Genomic DNA, 26,957 nt, shown 5'->3' with positions numbered 1-26,957 from the left:
GTTGACAGACACATGGCATTGTGAGACTGGTTGCTGCTTAAAATAATAAAAAAAATATAATACATTTTATACTAAAAGCATCCCTCAAAGATAAATACAGAGCAATTTGGAATTGTCAAAAACTAATGGCTATCCTGTGAGGACAGAGCTCCATTTGTACGTCTTCTTGCCAGCTTGCCTTCTGTACCCAGTGAAACGTGTTAAAGGGCTCTGAAGATTTATGCTGTTGCTCTGCCTTATATCCCTGCCCGTGTCAAGGCCCTGCCTACATTATAACCTTCTGACATTCTGAAACCTAACGATGGGAATCCACCTGGAGCAGGAAGAAGGGACCTTCTGTATACTTAACACCATGCTGCCTTACCCAGACAATCCTTCGTGATGATAGTGACTGGAGGAAGTATTTCTTGCCAGCAATAAACCCAGCTACTCTTTGTTCTCTTTTGACACCATCTATTTCCCTTCACGTCAGCTTAAGATACTTCTTTTCCCTTTTATATTACCTTATTTATTTTTATATTTATTTATTTATTTTCCTTTTTTGACCTGATTGTGAAAAAGCCCTCTGAAGCTCCACACCTCTGCCACAAGACGGTGTTCATGCCTTCAACCAAAAGCCTCTACCAAGCAATGCCCTGTAGCCAACTGCTTCCAATCTGGCCCCAGACTCAGAAAGGCAAGTCATTTAGCAATGAAAATCCAGGGATCTCAACTTCTGTGTCATACTGGAGTATCAGCTGCTGAGCGTGACGTGACTTTCCCGAGGTGACAGAGTGAGTCAGTGGCACAGCTGCAAACACAAACTGTCATTGATTCCTAGGTCTGCCTCATCCTTGCCATGTGCAGATACCACAGAAGAGCTCACTGCTTAAACTGCCTGGTGTTTGAGCTAGAAGGACGCACAGACACACTGGACCTAGAAAGACAGAAAAACACTGCAGGTCTCATCCTCAGGTGGGCAAAGTTTTTCTGAGTGCACAAGTTGTCTGACGAGGGCAGGATGCTCAGGTTCCTTCTGGTCACGAGCCCATCATTTGGAAATCTCTGTGGATATATGCACATATATATAAATATATATATATACAAATATATATATGTACATATATATAAATATGGGGGGATAGCACACCTGAAGTCTTTTGTACCCTGAAGGACTCTCTCCATCATTTGTGGCACAGTACTGCAATGAAGTTCTGCAGCACCCAGGGCTTTAGATATGTATAAAAAAAGAGTCTGTAAAGATACCTAATTCTTGTAGATTTAACACAAGAAAAAAAGGTTTCAAAATAAATGAAAAGTAAAATAGTCATAAAGAATAGTTTTATAAACTCTGAATTAAAAAAGAAGGAGAAACATAGTAAACTATCATGGTATATTTTCTTGTGAGGTTTTACATGTTTTGAAAAATGTAGCCATTCTCTGCTTTAATATAAGTGAAAATAAATATATTTGATTTGCCTTTACAGTTAAATAAACTCCTGCTATTTTTGTTTTCACATGCATACATCTAACTTTCCAGCTCCTTAGAGCAGGTTGTGCTTTCCTGTGTTAAAAATCCCAATGATTAATAACTTTTAACCATTTCCTGCCCCCTTTACTAGAAGGGGATTATTGACTAAACCACCATACTAGCAAAGACACCATTTTTTGCACCATCAGGCAATGTTATTCCTTCTTTAATAATCTTCATGTGCTACGAATGCAGTGCTGTAGGTAAATATAGATGTATTTCTATGCAATAAAATAGATACAAGAAAGACAGAAATTAATGAGTTTTCTCATGGTGACCTTTTTGAGGTCACTCCCAACCTACAGCTGTTTTACTATATTTCTGCTCAGTAATTTTAATTACTATTTATGTGTACAACTATCCCAATAAGCAGGCATGGAAAAGTTGAATTGCTTGAGGCAACCAGGCATATGGTCTCTTGGAATGAGGATAGTGCTGTGCGGGTATTATGAAGAGGGTTTGGATTATGAGGAGATATGCAGGAGGTCAAAGGAGGGATCAAGGCAGAAATTTCTATCATATCTTTACTAAAACAGCCTTTCAAAGTCAGTGCAAAAGACCAAGACTACTGTCAGCAACACCCATCACACAGACACACAAAAACTTCCTCCCCAGGAACATGACCTGAAATGATACTTTCATTTGAGGTTAAATATGCCCCAAATCTGCCCTATTGCTCCTGGATGCCTGTGGGATGCATCTGCTTGGCTCCAGCCACACAGCTGATTGCAGAATGATAGGATTTGAGACTCTCATGGACAGTCACAACACATTTGTGAGGCCAAGAAGTCACATCCCTATCTGACATGGAGCGAGGAGGCACAGGAAGATGTACAAGTCCAGCAGTAATTTGTAGTGGAGGCAGGAACCAGTGCCAAACTGGCTGATGCCGCTTTCCTGTGCCTTAATTTTAGACCATGTTTCCAACCGAACATCTAACTGGTATGTCTCTTACTGCAAATCACAACTTAACACTGGGAAACTGCCAACAAGATAGCAGTACAAAGCATGTGCCTCTTGATACAGAAAATTGTGGCCAAGAACACAGCAGTTCATCTGCATTTTGTCATAGTGAGTCTGAAAAATTAGTCATAACCAACACCTATTTATAAGTACTTACTTCCTTGTTTTTACATCTATTATTTTAGACATCTTTCTGTGAGAAATGAGGGCCGATCCTGAGGCCAGATGGATTCCTAACACTCAGGCTGCAAAAATAGGATCATGCTGTTACTCACTGAATTTTACCAGACACTGCAGTTTCTACAAGGTGAGTTTTTCCTAAGAAAAAATAGCATTGGTTTGTATTTATTAAACACACACACACAAACACGCACACACAAACAAACAAAAAAAAAAAAACCTTTTACCATCTGTTCAAATGACTGTACTGGAAAAAAAAAAAAAAAAAAAAAAGTTGAATACTGTAAAGCTATATTCCTGCTAAACCACCTGTGCCCAGGATTAGAACCAGATTATAATGCCATTTTGTGAACTTTCATGGTTACCTCATCCAAAGATCCCCACACACTCTGCGCTTACATGGCTGAAATAGGCTTTTGAAACATATGCTCCATGGTCGGTGTGCTTTGCAAATGACACACACAGGATCCATCCACCTCATATCCATTCAAGCTGCGGATGCAGGAAGAAACCACTTCCTAGGAGCCACTTACCTGCACACTGTGTGAAAGGACAAGCCAGAAGGAAGAAGCATACCACTTTGGTGCTCCAGAAGTACGCCCTAATTCCCCCTTGCTGGCTGCTACTCAAAAGATCCTGCATGAAGACTGTGTAGTAGGGAGAGAAGCTGCTTTAAAAATCAAGTTGTCCAAAAAATGGGATATATATGAAATTCCACTTTCCCCATTGTTTCTTGTTGGGGAAAACCAGTTAGAGACTTGAAGTCCTATTGACAATGAACTGTAGCGGTGAGCTAAATCCCATGGATGCCACTCCTAATGGCAAGTTGGGCATAATGAAGCTCCACTAACATTAACAGAAAAACTATCGTAGATTTTAGGGAAGTTAAGATTTCAGTGTGAGCAAGGCACAGCGTTCATAAGCTTAATGTGTTACTGTGACACTATGAAAACAGGAATTCTCATTTTAGGTGTTCATCTCAAGTATTCAAAGGTTGTGATTTTGATGTTGAAGGTCCTACATTGAGTCCCTACTCCTGACTGTGTGTAATGAAATGATTTGTTGAACCCAAACTCATGGGCATCCTTTGGTTCCAAACATTTGTATGGAAGGATACATTTTCCCTTGAAGTGTTCTAGGCATTGCCCTTTCCCCACCTAATCAGACAAATCCTCTCCATCATTTCTCTCAGTTACTACAGGCTTCAGTGGAAGGGTTTCACACACAGAGACAATGCTCAAACACATCCTTGAAAATCCTCTTTATACCCTCCTTATATATGGGGAAATAGACTGATAGTACAAACCCTACATGGAGGCTGGGAGCTTAAAGGTGTGAAATAAACTGCATGATAGAGTGTATGGACTTATGGATTTTACATGGCAGATATCTTGTAGTTTGCTGAAAGAAAGGCTTTAGAATTACTTAAGTACAACTGTAAGAGTCATGTTGTGCACTTCTGGCCACGTAGCTTTGTCAAGCTGCCCTGTGCCCAAGAATGCAGGAATGACTTTACTTAATGAGTTCTGGGTAGGCAGAATGTCTTAACACAGTCTGGAAATACTGGTAAAGCTCAGCACTGCCCACACTCCTCTTGTGCTGTCTATCTCAGACCAGGTATTTCTTAGATCCAATACTGGATGGATAGGACATGTTTTATATTTTATATTCCTTGCAAATAGATGGTCACACTACTGTCTGAACTTCCACAGAGAAGATGCATGCCTAAAAGGCAAACTGGACGGCAACATAGCATGAAAGAATTTGTAAGAAAAAGGAAACATGAATAATCTTCCTTACAATCATGACATGAGAGAGTCTCTTCTGCAGAAGTCACTTTTCTCTCTCTCTCGATGTCTGAAACTTTGCAAAAGTCCTCATGCTGGACCTAGCTTGTGTCAAGAATATTGCATGCCTGTTGGGAGAAAAAAACAAAAACAAAAACACACTCGGAGGAAGGAATCAGTTTGCCCATTTGAAAGAACTGGTGGATCAGTGCCAGTGGGGCTGAAGGATTCTTGCTGTCACAGTCAAGAGCCGCGTTTCTCAAGGCCCCTTGTCTGAACAATTTCTGACAGTTCATCTAAGCTCTCAGCTTCCCCTGGAAGACAGCCCATCCCCTCCTCCTGCACCTCTCTTTTACAGGTCTGAGCACTGGGCTGCTCTCAGGGATCCCTCATGCCCTTACAAGTTCTCATGGACAGCTCCAAGTCCAGGAATGCTCCGAGTCACCACCTGCTGCTCAGACAGCCTTGTGGCAGGTATTTGAAAGATGCAGCACAGAAATACAGCATTTGTTGCAGCAGGTCAGGCCACCAGGTTCTTCAGGGCCTTTAACCAAACTCCTACATAGCTTCAGGAGAAATGATGCTTAAGAAAAATGGAAATTCATGAGACAAGGCACAATGGGAGAGGGGAGGTATGAAAATCAGGGCACAGCGCCAGGGTGAAGGGAAAGCCCTTTGATACATTCTCCACTTTCTCCATCACTGCTTTCTCTTCTCTGAATTAGCCCGTAAAACAGTGGGTCTACCTACCAGTCTTCCATGGCATGGAACATAACCACTGGCAGAAACACTGTTTCCAGTCTGTTTTATTTGCTAATGTTTTAATAAGTATTTTTGGTTTTGTATTTTGTTGCTGATACAACCGTTTTTTTTTTCTATCAACACAGATCAGTTCCATTTAAAATACACCAGATCGGGACACCTGTAACTAGTTTTACTTGAATATATGTACACAGTTATGTATACATTATATACATATAGGCATTATATATACATATATATATACACATATATATAAGGCACTGTAAAATGTACCATCACTTCTCTAGGACTGTTTTTAATCTGTGGAAGTAGATCATATTTCTTCATATAATTTGAAATGTCTAACCAAGACATTTTAAAAATGTTTCAGGGTTATACAGATATCAGCTGTAAAGTAAACCTTACTTTAAAATTCAAGTTATTGTGACAAGATGAACAAAACCTATTTTGACAGTAACTCTAATCCATTTATTATATAACTGCTTCTCTCTTAAAAGATATATTCACCTGTATAAATAATTTCCTTTGTCTCTCCTTATTATGTTCCAAAATGTGAACTGAAACTTGTCCTGCAGAATAAAAAATAACAATAATGGAGAACTGCATATCAACTTGGATAATTTATCCATTACTTAGAGAGAGGAAAGCCAAGATCTCTGTAAGCCAAGATGTCTGTAAATAAAATGTACTAAAACAGATCATGACCTTATATAAATCTGTTCGATTTAGCCAGTGTCAATGGAGCCTGGTAATTAAGTTTCTGGTCATGTAATAAAGTAACCTCTGCCATGTGAAGACACTACAGCTCACAAATATGACTGGCATTTATAATGAACATGTTTGAATGGAACGTCGCTCGATATAATCAGCCTACATATGCAAATTACAGCATCAGAAATCCTGAAGCAGCTGCCATTAGGAGGGTTTGGCAACTGTGCAAATTATAAGCCAGTCTTGCGGATCAAATGAACATATTTTTCAAAGAATAGCAACGAATGGACAGATGAAGATAGATTAAAAGTTATGCATCTTTAGGATGTAAAAATCCAGACATCCTGGATAGAACATTTCAACAAACATATAATATTTTTTCCACAGTTACTCTGTAGCAACTTTTCCCAATTGTGCTGGAGCACAGGATTCCTATTAACCCCCACAACTTGAACACAAAGCACTCTAAAACCCTTCATTTAGTGTTGTTCCATGAACCACTTACTGTGACCTCACAAACATGATCCATTGGTCACAAGTAGGAGGCACACTTTCAAAGAGCCAGCATATTTTCTACTCTACTGAAAGCACCTTGAAAATGAGACTTCACCTTCATTTAATGTTTTGACACCTGGGGGTCCTGCACTGGAGCTGGCCTGTCCAGCTGTACTGTTTCAGTTCACGTTTTGCACAAGGGGAAGTGAAAAGGGGCAGCACCCAATGAACCAACTCAGCATTTCATAACGCACCAGGGAAACCGGACACTTTAAAATACTGAAGTGACTCAAAGGTTTAAAAAATATATATGTATTACGAGAGCCACAAAAAAGGTTACAGACAGAGCTCCACAAAGCCTGCACGGATACATTCCAACAATTCAAGGTGGCAGAACAGGTGAGATACAGACCATAAAAACGGTTTGACATGAACTTTCCAGACTGTCAGAGACAGCAACCTTGACCTAGTCTTTCCCACATAAAAATAAAATAAAAATTGAATATATATATATATATATATATCTAGTCTGGACCACAGATATAGTCCAAAGAAAACCACATTGCAATTTCCACATTAGGCTTATAGGAGAATAGGCGTTATCTGAGGAACGGCCGCTGTAACGCCCATGAGGTGATTATCTTAGGCCAAGTTGACATGACATTACACTTGGTTAGCAATTTCAGAACAGCAACACAACACAGTTCATTTGCTGCACATGGCTACTAATACAGCTCTGTGCAACCCTTTGAGCCGACTTTAACCAAACTATGTAAGTACATTTGTTTAGTTTTAATTTAAAAAGAAAATGCAAATGTAAAATATTTGGGCAGTTCTCACTATCACCTTTCTTCAGAATTCAAGAGTTGAGAACTTCTTTAATGTACTTGCTTACAGACACATCTTTCAGATTGTATTAATGATCTTCAGGAAAACATGCCACCCTGAAGCATTTTCCCTTGTTCACTTCAGGTTATGTCTGCATCCAGTTTTGACATAGGGGGCCAAATGCTGGTTATATATCAGTACAGCATTTGGCCCAAATTTTCAAAGTCTTTGCTATTCAGACTTTCCTATGAGGTCAACAAACAAAGCAGTAAAAAAAGAAAATATTAAGGCTTCAAGTAAAAATATTTCCTTTCTCTCCCACCCATGTACTAAGTTACATTTAATTTCATAATACTCAATATATTATACAATTAAAGATACAGAGATCCAACTTTTCAAGGCAGATTGTACTACAATGAAAACCTGGAGGCTAAATGGGAGTTTATGAGCAGGGAATGAATGGCTAATAAAACGCGATATGCAATGAAAATTGATGCATAAACTAAACAAAAACTATTGCTGTTCTTAAAAAAAAGTAATACAATCCACAGCTAAAAATAAAAACATGCTGAAAAGTTTTAAGACTTCTGAAACACGAAATAAACATGACAAAATCAAGAAGCTACTTTATAATATGTGTTAACTTGTGCTGGATTTCCATGGCTGATCCCCACCTACTGTAAATTAGCATCACTTACACTCGTTTCAGCGGAGCCGCACCAATTTATACCACCTGAAGATTTGGCCTGTAGTGTCTGTAAAAATTGAGTATCTCAGCAGAAGAGAAACTCTGCTGCTAATCTGTAAACTGTTTGAAGAACTATTCTTTACCATGGGCTGGATTCTGCTCCAAAATTACATGTACTAAGTAGGTCCCCAGTCCCACAATAGGAGCTGTGGAAGCAGACACTTACATTTCTGAGAAAACAGCTGTAGGTTCAGTGCCTTGAGTGGAAATGAGTCTGGATTTGCTGCATGCAATCTCCTGTTAACAGTTCTGCTTAGATTATTCTTTCAGAAGATTTGAATAATTTACTCCAGGCTATGTGCACTGAATTATATACAAACCTCAAAAGGAAAAAAAAAAAAAGACTTTGGTACCATTGTAAACCTATTACTGTATCAGATGTGTCTCAACTGTGGCCAGAACTACTCACAAAATATATAAGCCTTACATTTGAACCTGTAATGACACAGTGCATTCATTCTTTCCTCCCTTGCCCCTTGTGAACTATTTCAAAAATAACCCTGGATATTAGTGCTTTATACACACAATACTGTGTTTAGTCTTGCTGAGAAATTCTTCTCTCATGAACTAATGTAGTTAACTTCAAAGGCTGTTTGGCCCTTCAAGTTCCTCAGTAGCTTTTTCTTTTATACATGTAGGAGAAGAATGATTAAAGTGAAGCATCACTGGGATGCAAATCTCAAATATTACATTGGTACGGACTTTCAGCCTTGCTTGCATGAATTTCATGTACATATTCAAAAATACATGACAAAATGTGCCCTTGTCTAGATCACTAACCCAAGTTCTGTGTCACTCATCGCCTCTTTCTGAGCGCTCACAAGAGGCATATGTGATACTTTAAAAACAGATAAGTCTTGTGTTATTCTATGCACCAGAGTGAATTCCAGTCCTTGAGGAAGTACTGCAACTTCCTGAGGAGTTAACATCAGGGCAGAGTTGCAGATTAGTAACAGTTAAGGATGGAAGAAATCTGTAAGGCCATTTGGTCTAGCCCCTTGCCCCTGCAGGTTCACCTCTTACAGAAATTTCTCTAATCGTTTGTCTGAATATGGTTTGACTCTGAAATAGGTAGCCTCCAGTACTCTGCCTTGGAAGACTATTCCACTGCTCCTTCCCTGTCACCTTTTCTCCTCCCTCTAAAAGCAGACCAACTGGTAACCAGTGACAACCCTCTGACTTCTATGATTTACCTTTGGTTTTATATTTTTTAACTAATATTTGTAAAATTATCATATTCAATTTCTATTTCATTGCTTAGCCAGTGACATTTTTTTAGCCCTTTAAATCTTCTCATCAGCCAGCCTGTCCAGTCTTTTAATATATATTGCTCCCTCTGTACCTGATACAGATTGCCAGCATCTTTCCGGCACTGTGTGCCTCCAACTAAAGGCAATAATCTACACGCCAGTGAACAAATCTGCACAGAAGGACTATTGCTTCTCTGCTCTGTAATGTCCCCATAGTAGGCATTTAAAATATCACCAAGGCCATAAAATGCACACTGATTTCTAGTTCACTGTCTCATAACTGGCCTATTTCAGCCACATCACTTTGTAGATTTCTCCCTTCAGACAACATCAAGCTTTACACATAGAGATAATTAACTTTCTTATGTTCTTTTCAATCTTCCTCTCCAAAAATTATGTGATACAAAAGGAACATATAGTAAGCATGTATTGCAGTGGATGTCAAGATTTATCAAATCAAAAGATAAATTTTAACCAGGCAAAACTAAGGTCAACATTTGCCTTCTGGACTAATTAATCTTGACATACGTGAAGACAAGTAGGATGTTATCAATGCATTCTGAATTGCTACCAGATATCTGGAGAGTTCTCCATTATAGTCAAGGACTGAAAAGGACTTAGTGCCTTGAAACAAATATCCTGAAAAACAACCAATTTAGCTCTCCAGTCAAAACTATTCACCAGGAAAACCAGGTGGAAAGTCAAGGTTTCATATGCTGACTGGCTCAGTGATAAATTTTTACTGACTTTGGCAACAGTCACTCAGGATATTCTTAATTGCACACATGATCTGGCTATTTAACATTGGTCCAGACCTCAGTACTTTTGATAGTAAGTAAATGGGAAGGAAAAGGAGAAAAGGAAAGAAGAAAAAAAAAATCAAACGTTTGTCCCAAAATTAGTTATCAGAGTCTTGATATCTATGACAAAAATAATGTAACTCTTTCTTGTTGTTGTTTTTTTGTTTGTTTGTTTTATAGTAAAGTTGTCTTTAAATCCAGAAAGTAAATGTAGTTTTCTCGAGACAGGAAAAGGAAGCCTTAGAATGTTAAATAGATTTGATAGATATTATTTTAAAAAGTTGTTCCCAAGGGGAAAGAAAACTCAAAAACCAAACATAAAAATCCTTTGTGTAACAGTATTGAAGACCAGAGGGAATGTGCTAGTCATTAGGCAGACAGCAAATTTATATCCTTTAGACTTATGCTTGGCTCAGTTACACACACTGTAAATTCAACAGATCGTGATAACCCTGCTGCAGGATTACACAGAGGGCACCAGGGCAAGGCAGTAAACCACGTTATTGCCTAGATCCAACAGGTAATAAGGAGGGTGTGGAGAAAGCAGCTGACGACTGTTTAAAAAATGTTCCCATCCAAACACTTCCTTTCTTATCCACTTGGTTTTGTTTCTGAGTCAGAGGAGCCTTTAAAAACCAGAGGGAGCAAGAGGTGAGAGTGGAAGATCCTTACTGGTGTTGCGGTCCTTTTCCATGAGAAACAAACACACGGGTGCACACACACGATTTCACACATGGGGAGGCACATTGCAGACAGTGAGAAGCTGTTGCTATCCTTTTTCCTGCACCCAGCCATGATTGGGGAGCAGGGAGGCTTTTAAAGATGAGACGGCGTTCATTGCCCAGGGTGCCCCTGCCCTGCTCCTGCCCAGGAGGAGGAACTTGACCTGCAGTTCTTGGGAGATGCAGAGCAGTTGTCATACACGCAGACTGCCCAGCGCAGGGAGCCTTCTTTCCTTCTCAGTAGGAAAACAGCAGCTGGCCTCTGACTCCCGATGGACATACCACCAGCCAGAAGAAACAGGAATGGGCATGGAAAAACTGAACAATCCTGGACATTTCACTTGTTCACTGCACAACTGGTACACAATGGGTTTGTTGGACAGACAGATGCATAACGGCATTAGCACTCTCTTGCATGAACAAAATCCGCTCTGTGGTTGTGGTGTTAGGTGGTAGCCAGTTCCCATCTGTCAGGTTAATGAAGAGTCTGATGGACTGTACAATTTTATTCCCTCAAGAATAAGGCTGCAGCTGGTTTTTGGCCAAAAGATAGAGATGAAAACAGAACAAACCCAAAACAAGAAAAGGAGAGTGGCCGACTGCTGCTGCTCCTTCTTTGTTGTTATTTGAGTCTTCACAGTGCTCCTAGCTTCATGGCTGGCTGAGTGGATGGCTCTTTATTTTTATTTAATTTTTATTTTACACTGAAATTTCATAGGTCGTTCCACCAACTCCAGACACCTTCTTAACATTTGAGTGTCTAGCAGGGCTGACAGGTGTCCCCTGGGAACTTGATGTTGAACCCAACCTGGATATTCCTTTCGGCTGTCCATTTATTTTACTGTGAGGTGTCTTCAACTGCATGTCATCCCTGCATCAAAAGAAATATCAAAAGATGCAGTGTTAGTTACTGAAGGATGATAATGGAATGGCTTCATTGAGGATGAGTAATTATCCGTATTTCACCAAGTCCCACTCATGCAAAAATATTAAAGCATGGAAACAATCTGGTTGAAGCCAATAACTTGATGAAAAGCCACTGAAATGAGAGAATTTCTTTGCCCATTAGCATAGTGGACCAAACTCCAGTAATATTTGCTCATTTGTTCATTTAACCACTTGCTTAAATACTTTGTTGAACCAAACTAATTGCACAAGTATCAGCAGGAGGGTGTAACTGTCTTCACTGCTGACTTTAATCCAAACTGTGTCTTTCTTACAGTTAGAAATACAATACTCAGAAAAAACACTTCCCAGTTAAATATTCAAAATTAAAATTATGTTGCTCATCTCTGAAAGACATAGGAAAACTGAAATGAAGATCTTCTAAATGACGGAAGACACAAACTGAATCAAGTCAGGAAGCACACTAGGATGCCGGTAATTGAAGACCATATTCCTGATGGACTCTTTAAAATAATTTCCTTTCTTAAGACATATTGCCAGGGTGCAAATGGCTTCTCTCAAAAGATCTTTTAAATCTAGACTATTACACTAAAACTTAGTGTGCCTCATCTCCAAGATTCACCAAGCAACTGGATAAAAGCCTACTAAAGACCTTGTGTACATTCTGGAAGTGCCAGAACAAGTAGGATCTGCTGTATTCTCGCATCTTCCTCCTGCATAGTGAATGTTTGTCTGCTTGGGTTTGGCTCGCTCTGAAGTTTAACACTGGCTCATGTCAGCAGCAGTGGGACTGGGACTGAAATACCTTCCAGAAGGGAATATTCCTGCCTGCAAACCAAAATGTGCTAGGTTTATAAAGCAGAGAGTACTTGTGGCAGGTTTACTTCACTAGGTAAAAAGGACAAATTTATTGAGATATTTAATCCAGATACTCAACTTGATTTAAAAACTTCAGTAAAAAAGATCCTCTTCATTGGTATCAAATGTCTGCAACTTTCTTTAATATCTAATGGGATCTGTAGCTGTTTTAATTGCTAGAGCACTTCTGCCAGACTTTGTGTTTTTTGTTATTTTGAAGAGATGAACTGGAGTAAATTTACAGGCTCTACATTTTAAACAAAAGCAGTGTGACCAACAAGCTGACACAGCATAACCAAGAAACATAGACTGAGAAAATGCAATGAGCTTTTCATATTAGCATCTTTCCTAGAGCAGCAGCTTATGTGTCCAGGGCTCAAACAGAGGGCAGAGAGACAAGAGAAAGTCCACAGGTCTTCTTTTACTGAAATAAACTAATTTCTTTAATTCATGTGAGGAGGGGATAATAGCTGTCTGCCTGCTCAGTGTTAGTTCTTCCACCAGTAGACAAATCATCTCAATAAATACAATTCACTTGGAAACACCAGGGAAAAACGTGCTGGCACTAAACTCTGGGAGAACTACAATAATAGTTGTCCCACATTTCAATAACTTTCCCTAAAATGTTGGATAATGCAGGAGTTAGAAACTGGGGACCTTAACTAGATGACAGCATAGTGCAGTAATTGCCAGGTGCAAAGAAAATCTAAATATTTCTGATTAGCCCTCCAGGCCTCACTTGGCTGAAATACTGCAACCTCAGCTGGATCACATGGCGCTTTTCAGACTTTCCTTTCCAAGGTCTCCAGAAGGAAGAGTGCATGGAGAACCTGCAGCTGAAGATCTTGCTCAGACACCACTTTGCTCCCCATTTTCTTACAGTAAGGAAGACGACCGAAAGATGGCCTCTGCTTTTATCACCAGTTCTGCACTACGGGGCAGTCGTCACAGCTAAATATGCAGCTCTCTATGACAAGCACAGTTCCCAGGACTTGTCTCAGTCACCGTGTCCCTTAGTGTAGGGTACACTCGCGTGTGCCATGATCCTACCTTTGCTTCTGTGTCCAGGCAATTGCTGGGTCCAGCCTCTGTTTAGGCTGCAAACTAAAACAGCTCCACCCTTTTGTGTGTAACAGGAGGGATAATTTGCCCTGTATCTTGCAAATAATTATCCAGTTCAGCTAAGACATTAAACCACTATGAATTTTACAACTTAACCTCTAGTCCAAGTTACAACAAACGTGCAAACGTTTTGTCATGATGTGGTTGCTCTGTGGTGTCACCGAACTGAAGAGCTCCCACAAATGTCCCACCCTTACTGGCCTACAGTGAACACGTAACCTGGGCCGTGCCGCCTGGGAAATGTCTGTGCTCAGTTGCACGCAGGCTGTCATTGCTCGGCAGCTCTGAAAGCAGTACGTACCTTTGTGCTCCCACTGATTGCACCTCTGTAATTTCCACAGTGTTTACAAACGAGACAGCTTTCGGGCCTCCATAAGAGGGTGACCTAGGCATCCCTGTGGGGGACGATGGGACCTGGTGGCCTGGTGATTTGTAGGAGCCATTGCTCACCCTGCCCTGTAGTGCTTGATGGGACTGGACATTGTTATTGGCTAAATCAGCTTGAAGAGAGGTTGTGGAAGTCCTTGGTGCTCTTGTCATTGCACTTGAGAGTGAAGACACTGAGGACTGCAGTATAGGGTTCCTTGTGCTAAAACTGGTAGCAGCCATCAGATTGTCTCTAGATCCATACCTCATCGCCATGCTGCGTGGGTCTTCAGAGAGAGTGCTGACTTGCTGAAGGCTGTAAGAGCTAGGGGTGTCATAAACACCTGAGTCTGCAAACACTGAATCAGGGTGTGAGTGGAGGAGCTTCTCCCTCTCTTCCATCTCCTTCCTCTCCTGGATGGATGCCATAATGGTTTTGGAAAGGTTGTCATAGCGGACTGGAGAGGGATCTCGCTGATGTGGAGCTGGGCCCCCCAGCACTGGGCTGAAGCTCTGAGGTGGCTGGCGTTGCAGCTCACTCCCCCGGAGATGGCACATTTTGGCTGATAAATATGGTGAGTGGTACCCGACAGAGCTGACTGCAGAATGGGCGATGCACTTCCTCCCCGAGGGCGACATGGGGTTTAGCAAACTGTCATATGAAAGACTCCCATTTCTGTTTGACAGAGAATTGGGAGAAAAGATGCTTTTGTAAGGGGTGGAAGTCGCCCCTTCAGACTTTATTGGATGAAGGGGCACTTTGTCTGTCCCTCTCCTGCCAGCAGACTTCAGGCTCAGGGATCGTGAATTGATGGCAAAGGAATCTATCTGGAGTGGGGAAGACTGATAGGTCTTGTGAAGGGAGCTCTTTCGGTAGCTGGGGATGTCCAGGCTTGGTTCAGACTGGTAGTCAAGGCTCCCGCCATCCTCTTCAATCAGAGCCCCTTGACTGTGTCCCTCCTGCACGGTGATCTAAAATAGAGGTGAGTATGAGAAACAGAAGGCTATAACGCGTATGTACAGGTTTACTCTCCATGGGAGTGCACAGGACAAAAAAAAAAACACGGATGTCTTCTCACATACATGCAGCCTAGCTATGACAAAGGTTCATTATATGGAATCTCCTAACTCCTGCTCAGCATATGGATAAGCACCTCAGAAGCAAGGAGTCAGTCACAGTAAGCGTTAAATAATATTGACTAATAAGTAAATCAATACACAGGCACAATGAGAGAACTTCTAAACTGAACTCTGTTAAGGTAAATCAGATTGTAATCAGATAATACTGCCCTTGGAAAAGCACTTTGCTTCAACTTTTCTAGAAATAGCTTGTGAGTTGAGGGATGTCTGCTTTTGAGTGCTGAGTCAGTCATATCTTAGGTTTCATTTCAACACACTGGGGACCAGCACACTCTTAACCACTTTACTCAGAGCTATAATGTTCAATAATTCTGAATTTCAGGTCATAGGTCTTCAAAATTAAGCATCTGAGATTAATTAAAGCAGAAAGGCTCCTTCCCATGATTTAGACAACAAAATGAAGCAATCTTCTCTTTTTTACTGCCTGTGTAGGAGAGATTAGCAACCTCAGAGAAGGAAACATAGCCCATAATATATTTACTTGCATTCGAAACAGATAAAACTTCCCTTTGTTTTTACTCTGTGAAAGACTGCTTGCAGTTCTGTTCACTTAAAAGGCCATTCTATGCTAAGCAAGTAACTTTTGCTTCTTCTTTAAGGCAAACTTCTTTAAGTTTGCCATAATGCATAATAAATTGGCCACACTGTCTCTACAGAGAATGATTATCATCCACGTATTTAAGAAGAAATGCATACAATGCACTTTCTTCTTTATCTATTTTTATTCAAGGCAAATTAACAAAATAGCATAACTAGCAAAAATCTGTTCTATTCCAAATTTTTCTTAATTTTTTGGTCTTTAACCTAGAAGACAGGGAAATACGTAAAACAGCTGACTGTATTCTAGAGCACGGTGCTAAATTTGGCCTTCTCTGGAAAAAGGAGACCAAGTGACAGCCTGTAAAGGAGGAGGAAAAAGAAATGACGTAGCTTGTAAGTGAATTTGTGCTACTTATCCTTGTGATCCGATCCCCCTTTCCTAACAGCTTTTACTGCTCAAAAGCAGAGTTACATTGACAGGCTGAAGAACTGATAGAGAAGAGACAACATGATATTCCTCACACAAACTACTCTCTTTCTCTCTGCACATTATACTTAGATATGGCTTGGCACACAAATACATGTAATCCTTTCAGATTGCCAAGTGAACTCATTTTTATGATATTCCCACTTGACTAAGAAAGTTGTGACTACTTGAAAATTGTACAATTCTACAAAGCTCTTTGAATGTACACCAGTCAGCCTCTAGTAACAGAACCTTTTTAGGCTGAGACTGAAACAGCAACCCTCAGAGTGAAGACACTGTACTCCGTTCTCAATTCATAACACCACCCAGTCTCCTGACTTAATAAGAACCTATCCTGGATCTATATTGCATCTATGTGTGCTTAGAGTATCTTCACTGGTATATAAAGATTTGGATGCATACTGAAAGCTGTATCAGTGATTTTCAAACTACTCTTCTCTGGTCCTGGAGGGGGACCTTGCAACGTGTTCATGAGAAATAAGTGAAAAAAACAAGCCTATTAGCAATGAGTTTAGTTTTGTACCGTTCTTCCAAAGAGAACACTGTGAACTGTTTCAAAGTTTCTAAGACAAAGAGAAAACAGGCAACATTCATGCCAAGGAATAGGCTCTCTAACGGTCTGAACCTCGGTTTTCTTGATAGGAAGAAAAGAAGTGAAGTGCTTGAAGTTTTTTTCCTCCAATATATAATCCAAATGCTCTCACAAGGTGCTAAAACAGGTCAAACATAAATAATTTCCCTTTAATTTAACTAAAATATCTCTTGGGAAGCTTACATGTTTTTTATGTTTTGCCAGCTGACATGCTAAGGAATCACTGAGAATGTTGTCTGTCGTCTAAAGGATGTGATGCAGAAAAGTGCTAAGCATGCCCAGCTTCCACTGAAGCAAATGGGAACTGGCATCCATGTCAGGAGAAGCCAATGGGAGGTGACACTTCTCAGCATCTCAGGATCAGGCCGAGACACTGGCCAAGCAGCCATGCACCTTTGTCAGCAGGGCACATGTGTCAAGCTCAACAAAGGAATGATGCAAAAGCAGACATGTTTTCAAAAGAAGCATAATGAAAATCTACACTATCACACACCAATGCCTAATGTTGTTATTTGTATTTACGCTTTGATATTCACCAAAGCCCTGGGGTAAATTTTTCCTCAGCTCCAAGTTGTCTGGTATTAATTGGGAACAGATTCTCGCAGGCTACTGCAGTTCACTCACCTGCTCAGCTGCAGCATGGTAGTGGACTTTGGGATTGTTGCTGAAAGCCGGCCGATACTTGTACATGGCAGGTGTAGGAGGGCTGATCAATTTGGGTGAAAGGCCACCTTCTGGAGAAGAAGAAAAGCAACAAACTTAGTATTAGAATGTATTGTCAGCATACTATCATCCCTGAGTGCTTGTTATCCATGGTCCTCTGCAAACTGAGCTCTGTGCTGGAAAGAACAGGACTTGCAGTATTTTGTGTATAATTCCACCAAAATCAACAGGGCCCCATGAGGAAATAACAGTGCCTGTGGCCAGATCAACAATCTAAAGAGAAGAAGAAAATATAATACATTAATGTGAAATGACATATTTTGGTGAGTAGTAATTTTGCCGTATTTCAAATTACTGGTTATTTGGGTTGAATTCAACAAATAGTTCTGTCCAAAAAAAAAAAAAAAAGATTTCTTAAACTATTTTTTATTAAATCATTAAATTATTTCTTAAATAGTCTCAGAGCTTTAAATTCATCTTTTCATAAATGGAATAATTGTTTGCAATGTCTAAGCATTTCATCTGATTCCTTATTTCAAAATGAGATTTTTCATTTTAAAACTGATTGAAAAATTAATGAGTTTAAAAGGGTTTAAAAACTCTCCAAAATGAAAAGAAATATCCAGCCTAGGCTTGAATGAGCCACTTCAGGTCGACTTTTCTTCCTCCTTCCTGCTGTTTATTCCTCTAGCTCAGAACTCTTGTAAAAATAAAACCCTTCACCCAGATCCCATTACTGTTTTGAGAGAATACCAGAAACCTTTTAAAGAGGCTAAAATGTTTTCATATTATTAAAAATAAAACTCTGATCATGCAACTAACCTTCGCTGGTTCCCAGCTGCCCTTTTAGCTCAGAGTACTTGCTTTGATCTCCTTTGGGTGGGAGAGGTGGCTGCACATCCATACTTTTATCCTCCAGACCTTCCAGGCTAATTTTAGACTGAAAATGACCAAAGAATCAATCATTACCGCAACTTGGTTAGATAACAGCATGTGTCAGAGTGCTGGAGTTACCAGAGAATGAGAACTACCTGTAACAACAAATATAATTGAGCATTCACTGCAGACAAGAGCTGTCATATATGAAATTAGCACTGTCATCACAAGCCAGTATAATTTTAAATGCATTATCTTAGTCTACTTGGCACGCTAAATAACATTACCATCACAGTAATCATAGAATTATGTAGTTATCACAGAATTATAGAATGGTTTGGACTCGAAAGGACCTTAAAGATCATCTAATTCCAATCACGCTGCCATGGGCAGGGACACCTTCCACTAAAATCTGGTTGTTAGTTAATATGTGGTAGAATACACTTGTGTTTTCTAGCATTTTCCAGCAACTTTCCAGGTAGCTCTCAGCAAGTAACTGTCTACCACAAAAATCTTACAAAGTGGCTTCTAATTAATCCACTACTTTTTTTATAATCCTTATTTAGATTTCATGTCAGGAAAAAATTAACAAACAAGAGGAGAGTGGAGAACTCAACTTCTGACACAATATTCTTCACTGGACACAAACCTTCCTGCAGTCTGGAAGCTTGTGACTTTCCTCAAAGTAGAACAACTGACCTGGTTCCCACAACACAGCAAGTTAGTTAAAATTAATTTGATCACCAGGAGGTGCGAAGTCTTGGGACATAAAGTAATTAACTATTGCAAAGAACAACAGTCTCTTCCAAAAGATGCCCAGAGGGCTGTTGCTGGATCAAGGGCTCCAGTTATCAAATCTGTGTTACTTTCAGAAGATAAAGCGTAAGACAAGGGCTCAATCTCTGCCTGTTTCTCCAAGAGATGCATTATCTCAAGAAGATTTTCAATGATAAAGTTATTTCCAGGCTTGATAACATTTAAGACATGCTCTTCAAAAGAAGTGCTTGAAGGCTACCTTACCTTGCTCCGGTTAAGGTTGGCTTGGATCCCATTGTCACTGATCTTCACTGTGATTTGTCGTTCAGATAAATCAGGTCTGAGGAATGGAGGCTTCACGCTCACAGCTTGCTTCTTCTTGGGCTCGACTATATACCTGATTAATTGTTCAACAGTCATCATTAAAGTAAACTACAACCTAACAACTAGGCATAGAGACAAGAAAATCTTCCTACTTCCAGGGTGTGATTTAAGGATGTGGTAGAATCTACATAAGCAAGCTCCATTTATTTCAATGGATGTCAGCCCAGGTAATAATTAAAAAAGCAATAAAAAAAGGTTTTTAGTGAGCAAAAGGAGAGGATGCATTAAAAACAAAAGAGAAAAGCAAATTCTGAAGCACTGACGGACAAGAACACAGTTGCACAGTTCATGTGAAGACAGAAAGAGAGGCCTACCACCAATGGAATTGATTTACTAGAGCTTACCTAGTTAACATGAAACAGCTTCCCTGCGGTGGCAGGTGGAGACTGGGGGAATAAGACCCAGCACATGGGGAATTAACATGGAGAAGATGATGTGTTGTCAGTTCTAGCTTACCACATAGTGACTTGTTTCTGTAGCATGTTTAGAGTGTTCAAATAAATGGAGGAAAAAGAAACAGACAGGCCTATAGCAAGCAACAAATCTGAAGGGAAATGGCTGATTTTAGACAGTTAATTTATTTCCCGTGGACTGTAATTCTGAGTGCAGTTGGGCAGTGGTTGTACCATGAACAAATACCAAAATACACACACAGGCTTTCTCTGTTTTATCTAGTGAACAGGACATCCTGGTAATGATGGCTCAGTGACTCACAATATACAGGACAATTTGAACAGGTCTTCACAAAACAGAAAAATACTGCTTGCTAGAAGTCTGAGAATAGCAATGATGACATTACACCCACACCTCTCTTAACATGAGTATATCCCAACTTCTAATATCAAGCTCTCTTAAAATATCTTGACCCGATTTTTAAGTTTTGGTAAGTTTGAGAAGCAGCGTCTTTACTTTAATACAAGTAACAGACGTTTAGAACTTATCTGTTGCACAGCAAAATAAAATAAATTAAAAAGACACATAGTGGTAGTGGTGCCCGGGATTGCTCAGCACCCTGAAAAAGCTCAATTAAGTCTTCTTGTAATTAACGTGTATACAGACTGGAAAGCTCAGCATCTAGGATATTTATACTCCATCTATCTATTGCATTGAAATCTTGATTTCAGGATGTGAAGGGATAAATCTATTTCCTCAAAAATAGAAAGCCATAAATAAAATGCTAAGTTCCATAATGTAGACCTGGTTGAAAATCTGTTTTATGATAATGAAAGTGCCAGTGAGATTGAAAACCACAGCTGCCTTAAATTAGATTCAAGTCTCAAGGGGAAAGACCAATTTTAGAATCGTTCTTTCTTTCTAGTGGACTAGAATTCCTCACCTATACTCGGACAATGCAAAAAATCATTTTGGAAATAAGATTAACATACTGAAATTTGTTACTGAAATTCACTGGATGAACAAGTTGGTGAGACAAAGCTATCAGCTCTTGATATAATTCGATTTGCTCATTCCAAGTAATTTCTGGGATGAGGATTATGAATTACATGAAGAAAGCAACTGCTTTGATAGGTTACAGCCATGCAACAGTGAAGCAGCTACCACAGAGACTTCTGGAGAGTTTTGCTTTACTTCCCTTTTATTTCATTAATTGTCTTTCACTCGTGAGCCCAACAATGCATACTTTTTCCCTTTGTCCCAACAACTCATCCATCTCACTTGTTCCCAGTTGAGAGCATTTCTCTTACCTGGGAGCCAAAGGGCTGCAGAGCACATGTTCCACATTTCCACAGCATCCTCGGGTAAAAGGATTCACTCCTCCTCGAAATTTACCTGTCACCTGGAAACATATTCAGGACAGAGCTCAAACTTCTTGTTAAATAATACTCATCATCCAGCCCTCAGAATGCCAGAACAGTATACCTTGTTCTAACACTAGTGGCCTTCCCAAACAGACCATTTTACTTTGAATGTTGCTCCTTTTCCCTCCTTCTCTAACACACCACATGCAATGGCCACTTCTAGCCAGCATGCACACCAACAAAAGATCCCTTCCCCAAAACACTGCAAGCACAGTATATATCCAAGCTGTCAGGTTCACCTCCCAATGCTGTTTCTACATGAGTTGTGCCTGCTGTCAGCCTGACTTCATGTTTTTGTCCCTTTCCTTCCCTGGTCACCTCCACTCCTCTACCCTGGCAAGTCCCCTCCAAACAAAAAGGAGTGTCAATTCTTCATTTTCCATGATGGATGAGATCAGTGTTTCCCCTAAAACAGCATCCTATCCCTAGCAGCAATCAGTATGAACCACTGCCTTATGTGGGAGGGTGCCAGGAAGTCCCTGGTGATTACAATGCTTGCTTGGAAATTAGCTACTTTAATAAAAGTCAAGTCTCATTAGACTGGCAGGATATATTCAAAGCTTCACAAGCATTATAAAGGGTATGTACTCAACGGGCAGATACTTGAAAGTAACCATATGGGGATAAATACCAATAAAGCCAGAGAGATTAATAGTGGTTGCTGTTAAAAGCATTACTGTTGCTTTTTGCAAGTAATGCATTTTAATCAACTCATAGTCCTGATCTAGCACCAAGTTTAAAGAGTACCAGAAATACTTTAATTACTTGCACATAAAATACCAACGATTAAATGATTTTGCAGTATATTATGCTGGCCTCTTTGATATTCCATAAAACTCTTTAAAAGGCCAAGAGAGAAATGTTGGAAGTTTTGAGTGCTGGAAGAGTAACATGATGACTAAAGCATGGACCTGGGACATTTGGCAGATCTACATTCATTCCTGGGCTTAAGCTGACTTGCTGCCAGATGCTGGCAAGGCAACTTCAACTCTCTCTGTCCAGTTTCTCAAACACAACATGGAAATAAAATTTCTCTAACTCACAGATTACATTACTAATTATATCAATTTGGTTTCTAAAGTAGTTTGAGATACAGAGAGAAAGCAGTCTCAGAAGAAAGGGTAGTTATTAACTATTCAGAAACTAAAAATACCAGGCTACGAGCAGATGTTGGTTGTTTTGATTCCATTAAAGACTTTCAGAGGCATTCAGAAAGCTCACAAGAATCTAAATTCAGCCACTATACACTCATAAGTCACAGTCTGTCTACTATGAATGCTCAAAACCTACAAACCGCAAAAGGAATAAATACCAAAAACGTACACTAGAACACCACAATGTCTGCACCACTGGCCTATAAAATGTAATCAGAAAAGAGGACAAGTGTAGGTGAGCATATATTAACTGGGGACCTGACAGCAGATAACTAACAGTCTGAGAAAACAGAATCAATACTAAGACTGCAGGAGAAAAGTGAATGTTTTAAAGCAATGGCAAAGCAAATCTCTTATCTATTGCTCCTGGTCTGGTGTCCTAATGACTTAGATATGCCTCCTGTGAAAGGCACCTGAAGGCTGGGAACAACCACCCTCCAGTTCCAGCTATGCAGTACACATGACTAGGCAGAAATTAAGACAACATTATATTTGATTTTCAGAAAATGGCACAAGAAGATGAGTTAATCTCTAGTGGTTTGGTAGCTCAGGAAACCAAAGCTGGATAGGATGCTTTTTCCAATAGTTATTTCAATCTAGTTAAATGCAAAATTCTCAATCTATCTAAATGTCAGTGTAGCCAGAAATACAAGAATTATATATATATATATATATATTTAATTAAATTTCTCCTTCCTCCTCAGCCTAGAATTTTCAGGGACAATTTTAATCCCTGCACAGATATAAGCCTAAAACAACATGATTTGGGCTAGAAGACTAAAATGCCCCGGGTTTCATGCCACTGTTGTTAGCACTATCAAACTTAATACTTGGCCAAAATCAATTTTCAAATGAAGAGCAGCTGACTCCAAGAAAGACTAAGATGGGCAGAGAAAAGCATTTAAAGATTTACAGCTACAGTAAGCCTGCTTTGTTCAAAGGCCATGTTAGGCAACAATTCAGGATGACTTCAGATCTTTGCTTATGTGAACTTCTCACACTATTCACGGATAAAAGGTTTTATTGTCTATTGTGGGATAGGAGACAACCTCATCTCAGTTTACAAAGGCCTAGACTCAGGCAGATGTCTTCAACTCTTACAGCCTGCGCAGCACCTATACAAGCTACATAAGTACTAGGCCATCAACCTGCAAGAGCCAGAACAGCACGCTACTCTACATGGGCTAGAGAGTCCATAGATGCAAAAGCAGCATAAACACATGTGCAAAAACAGTGAAAATAGTGAGGAGGAGGTGTTGGTGGTGAGAAACATTAATCAACCAACCGAAAAAAAAAAAAAAAAAAGAAAAAAAAAGCAAGCAACCAACCAACCAACCAAAATCCAACAACAACAAAAAAAAACCAGGTGTATCAGCACAACTTTGGAGCTGTAAAGGGTAAAGCATTGGGATATCCACAATTAATCAGCCTTGGGCAGAAAGCTGACAGTACTGTGTGCAGCTTACTGGCACGCTGCATGCCCCAGCGTCACGCTTTGTAACTGAGCTACCCCTTACAAGTGGCAGGGACATGTTATCAATCCCATGACTAGATCTCTGTCATCTGTTTCATGCTATTCACGTGTGCATGCGTATAGGTCTGGATCACCCACATAGTGGCTGTGTATTATATACACGTGAGTAACTGCAAGGGAACTGAAGTTTCACAGGCTTTTTGGCACAAGATGCTGTGCTGGCACTTTATTTGGAGAAGGAAAACAAGTTAGGTCCACTGGCCTCTGTGCATGTGTGTGTGCATACACAAGAACAAGAGAGACAAAGAGAGCAAGACAAAGAGCTAGCTCAGGCCTTGTTATGTGCAGTGTGGGTTTGCTGGGGGAGTTCAAAATACCAGGAGACAGGGCAAAAATATGATTTAATCTTTTCCTTTCTTTCTTTTATTCAGTCTCATAATTTGTTCAGTCTGAGTCATAAAGTTTGAACTTCTGGGGTTGGCGGTACTCACCACATAAAACCTATTTCAAGGTCATAAGTAGATTTTAAATGGTAAATAAGACTTTGTGCTTTGTGGCTAAGAGAAGGGGAAAACCTTTGTTTGTAGTGCATTCAGGAAAAGAGAAAAAAAAAAAGAAAAAAAGAAAAACTAGGCAATCTTCCTAGCTTCCCATAAAAATTCCAATAAAAGTGTTACTGTTAAGATATGCGACTATTTATTTTTTTATTTTTATTTTTTTTGTTTAACCAAGCTGACCTTCCTTCCCAAATCAACATTTTAGCAACAAACACAGAGAAAGGACTGTTTCTTACCTGTTCATTGGTTGTGCGCCCTCGGGCCACTAGAACAATATGAAAACCAGTGAGACCAATGACTGGAATAAAGAATAATCCAGCCACACACATGACAGCCATTCTGTATCCAGGAGTTAAAGAAACTGGAGTGAGTGAAGGGAAAAAGAGGTCATGAAAAACAGGGAGAGGAAAAAGAGAAAAAATCTTGGAAATAGGGAGCATGTTCCTCACCTCTAGTTAGGCTAATTAAATTTTACCTTAAGTCTATCTGTTCCTTGACAGGGTCCTTATCCTTGAGATGGTTCAAAAATAAAGTGAACTTATTGATTCCTGCTCAAACCGTCTTGTAAAGATTATTCTGCCCTACACTGTCAGCGTGAGTAACACCTCTCAGAGACAAGGGTTCATGTATTACACTAGCACAAAGTGGAACTGCCTCCAGGGCGAATTCTACTGTATTATCTGTTTTAAATACAGTAAGCAGTACCCAGCAGTGCAGGCTCACACCAGCTGGAAGTCAATACACAGAGTGTATCTTTTTTCTGGTTTGCCTTAGCAATGACTGACACAGACAAAAGGTTGGCTAAAGTTTTGGGGGTAATCAATGGTTACATAGATCAGATGGGTACAGAGGAAAAATTGTGATAGGCATTTACAGGGGAACAGCAATGCAAATCAGGAGAGGAGTAAATCTGCACCAGTTCCAGGAACACAAGTCTTCATATCAACTCTCACATTTTCCTTAAGGTCAGCTTGTGTCTTCAAAAACCAAGAAGAAGGATACGTAATGGTGGTGTGAGCTGCTCCCAGCTTTTCCATGTGGTTTAATACGAAGATCAGACCAAAGGTGAATACTCCAACCATGTGCGTACTTAAGGACAGCAAGAAGAGAAAAAAATAGCGGTAGTTCCTCCGTCCTATGCAATTGTTGACCCACGGACAGTGATGGTCAAAATCCTTGTAAAGAAAGGGAGAGACAGGGAACAATATCCATACAGTGAAAGGAAATACATTTTCTTAGAGATATCTAAACCATTGTCATGTAAAAACACATCAGGCTAGTTCTGCAGCTTCACAAACACAATCTTTATAAGGACCAAGTGGTTTCTATATTTATGAATGGAGAGAGTTACTTGAGAGGTTATAGAATTCAAAGAGAGAATATAAAGCAATAAAAAATAGGCTATTTATATGCTGGCAGCAGAAGCACTGATTTTTTTTTTGGTCATCCTTAGCACAAGGAGTCAGTTAAAATAAAGTTATCATAACCTATAAAATTTTGAAGATGCAATACTGGCTTCCCACATTTCCGTATTTATATGTAAGCTGAATGAATCTACTTTAAATAATAGTGGGCCTCATGAAAAAAATACTTCTTTTTTTTTCTTTTACCAAGCAGATCCCCCAAACTAAGTAATATCTGGCTAAGACACAGGCAAGGTTCTGGACAACTTGACTGATAGCTATGAACCCCAAACTAACCAGCTGTCCCCATCAGAAGTTCAAAGTACCTTATAAAGTCACATCCCTTTTAACAGATTTATAATGAAGTCAACCCACAGACACCTTTCAAGAGCCTTTACACAGTTTTATAACCATGTAAGTCCACTGCCTTCAATGTGATTATTCTAGGTGTGCATGAGTGAAAGAAAGATCAGGTGCAGAGAAATAAGCCCTTCCTATTTCTGGGTTGTTCAGAGCAGATATTACACACCGATTACATCAATACATTAACTGTTTATTCTTTGTTTTGTTGTAATGCTATCTTTAAAAATTCTCCAATGATGACAAAGCAATTTTTATATTTGTGAAGTCTGTATAATATATTTACCAAAAATTTACAATATACAATAAATGGCTTAGAACTTTCTCAAAGCACATTAGAAAATGACAGAGGCAATTTAATGAAGATCATTTTGGGCTACAATGCTGACATAGCATGTGTCTATGCTGTGAATCTTGTTGTATACTGCCTGAAATATCTACAGATTATGAAACTATATGAATACCCACTGTGAACACTTCAGTAAAGAAAACAGAAATCTGACTACTTTCATCATGGATTCATTTTGGAGTCCATCTGGTCACAGCGGGCTTTAGGTTTTAACTGATTTTATTTCTGCAAATGTTGCCATTTTTTGTTGTTAGCTTATTTTTATCACATTGGCTCAAAAGTTGTATATTTGGGCTGTGAGCTTCCATAGCACATTCTAGACTGAAAGTGAAAAGATGTCAATTATAACCCTGAATGGGTCCCACATGGAAAAGCCAGCAGATTCCCTCTTACTACT

The 26,957-nt window shown here is 39.7% G+C and overlaps 1 protein-coding gene across 3 annotated transcripts in view; it reads right to left on the bottom strand.

Annotated features, from left to right (window-relative positions):
• Positions 1–5,259: 5,259 nt before the first annotated feature.
• ZDHHC8 (zDHHC palmitoyltransferase 8) overlaps positions 5,260–26,957 on the bottom strand; it is a 114,476-nt gene continuing 92,778 nt past the window's right edge. The window contains exons 4-12 of one of the 3 annotated variants that reach the window (XM_082774361.1): positions 25,451–25,623; positions 24,685–24,787; positions 21,150–21,241; positions 19,791–19,832; positions 19,327–19,459; positions 18,253–18,370; positions 17,392–17,501; positions 13,944–14,980; positions 5,260–11,627 (exon numbers count right to left, since the gene is read on the bottom strand). In XM_082774361.1, the coding sequence (XP_082630487.1) occupies positions 11,456–11,627; positions 13,944–14,980; positions 17,392–17,501; positions 18,253–18,370; positions 19,327–19,459; positions 19,791–19,832; positions 21,150–21,241; positions 24,685–24,787; positions 25,451–25,623 (1,980 nt within the window). In that variant the 3' untranslated portion in view covers positions 5,260–11,455. The remainder of the gene's footprint in view (positions 11,628–13,943; positions 14,981–17,391; positions 17,502–18,252; positions 18,371–19,326; positions 19,460–19,790; positions 19,833–21,149; positions 21,242–24,684; positions 24,788–25,450; positions 25,624–26,957) is intronic. The other 2 variants (XM_082774363.1, XM_082774362.1) reach the window with 2 other exon arrangements.

The sequence above is a fragment of the Aythya marila genome, assembly GCF_965140915.1.
Source record: "Aythya marila genome assembly, chromosome: 17".
NCBI lineage: Eukaryota > Metazoa > Chordata > Aves > Anseriformes > Anatidae > Aythya > Aythya marila.
The sequence above is the reverse complement of the archived record's forward strand: the minus strand, read 5'-3'. Positions and strand labels throughout refer to the sequence as shown.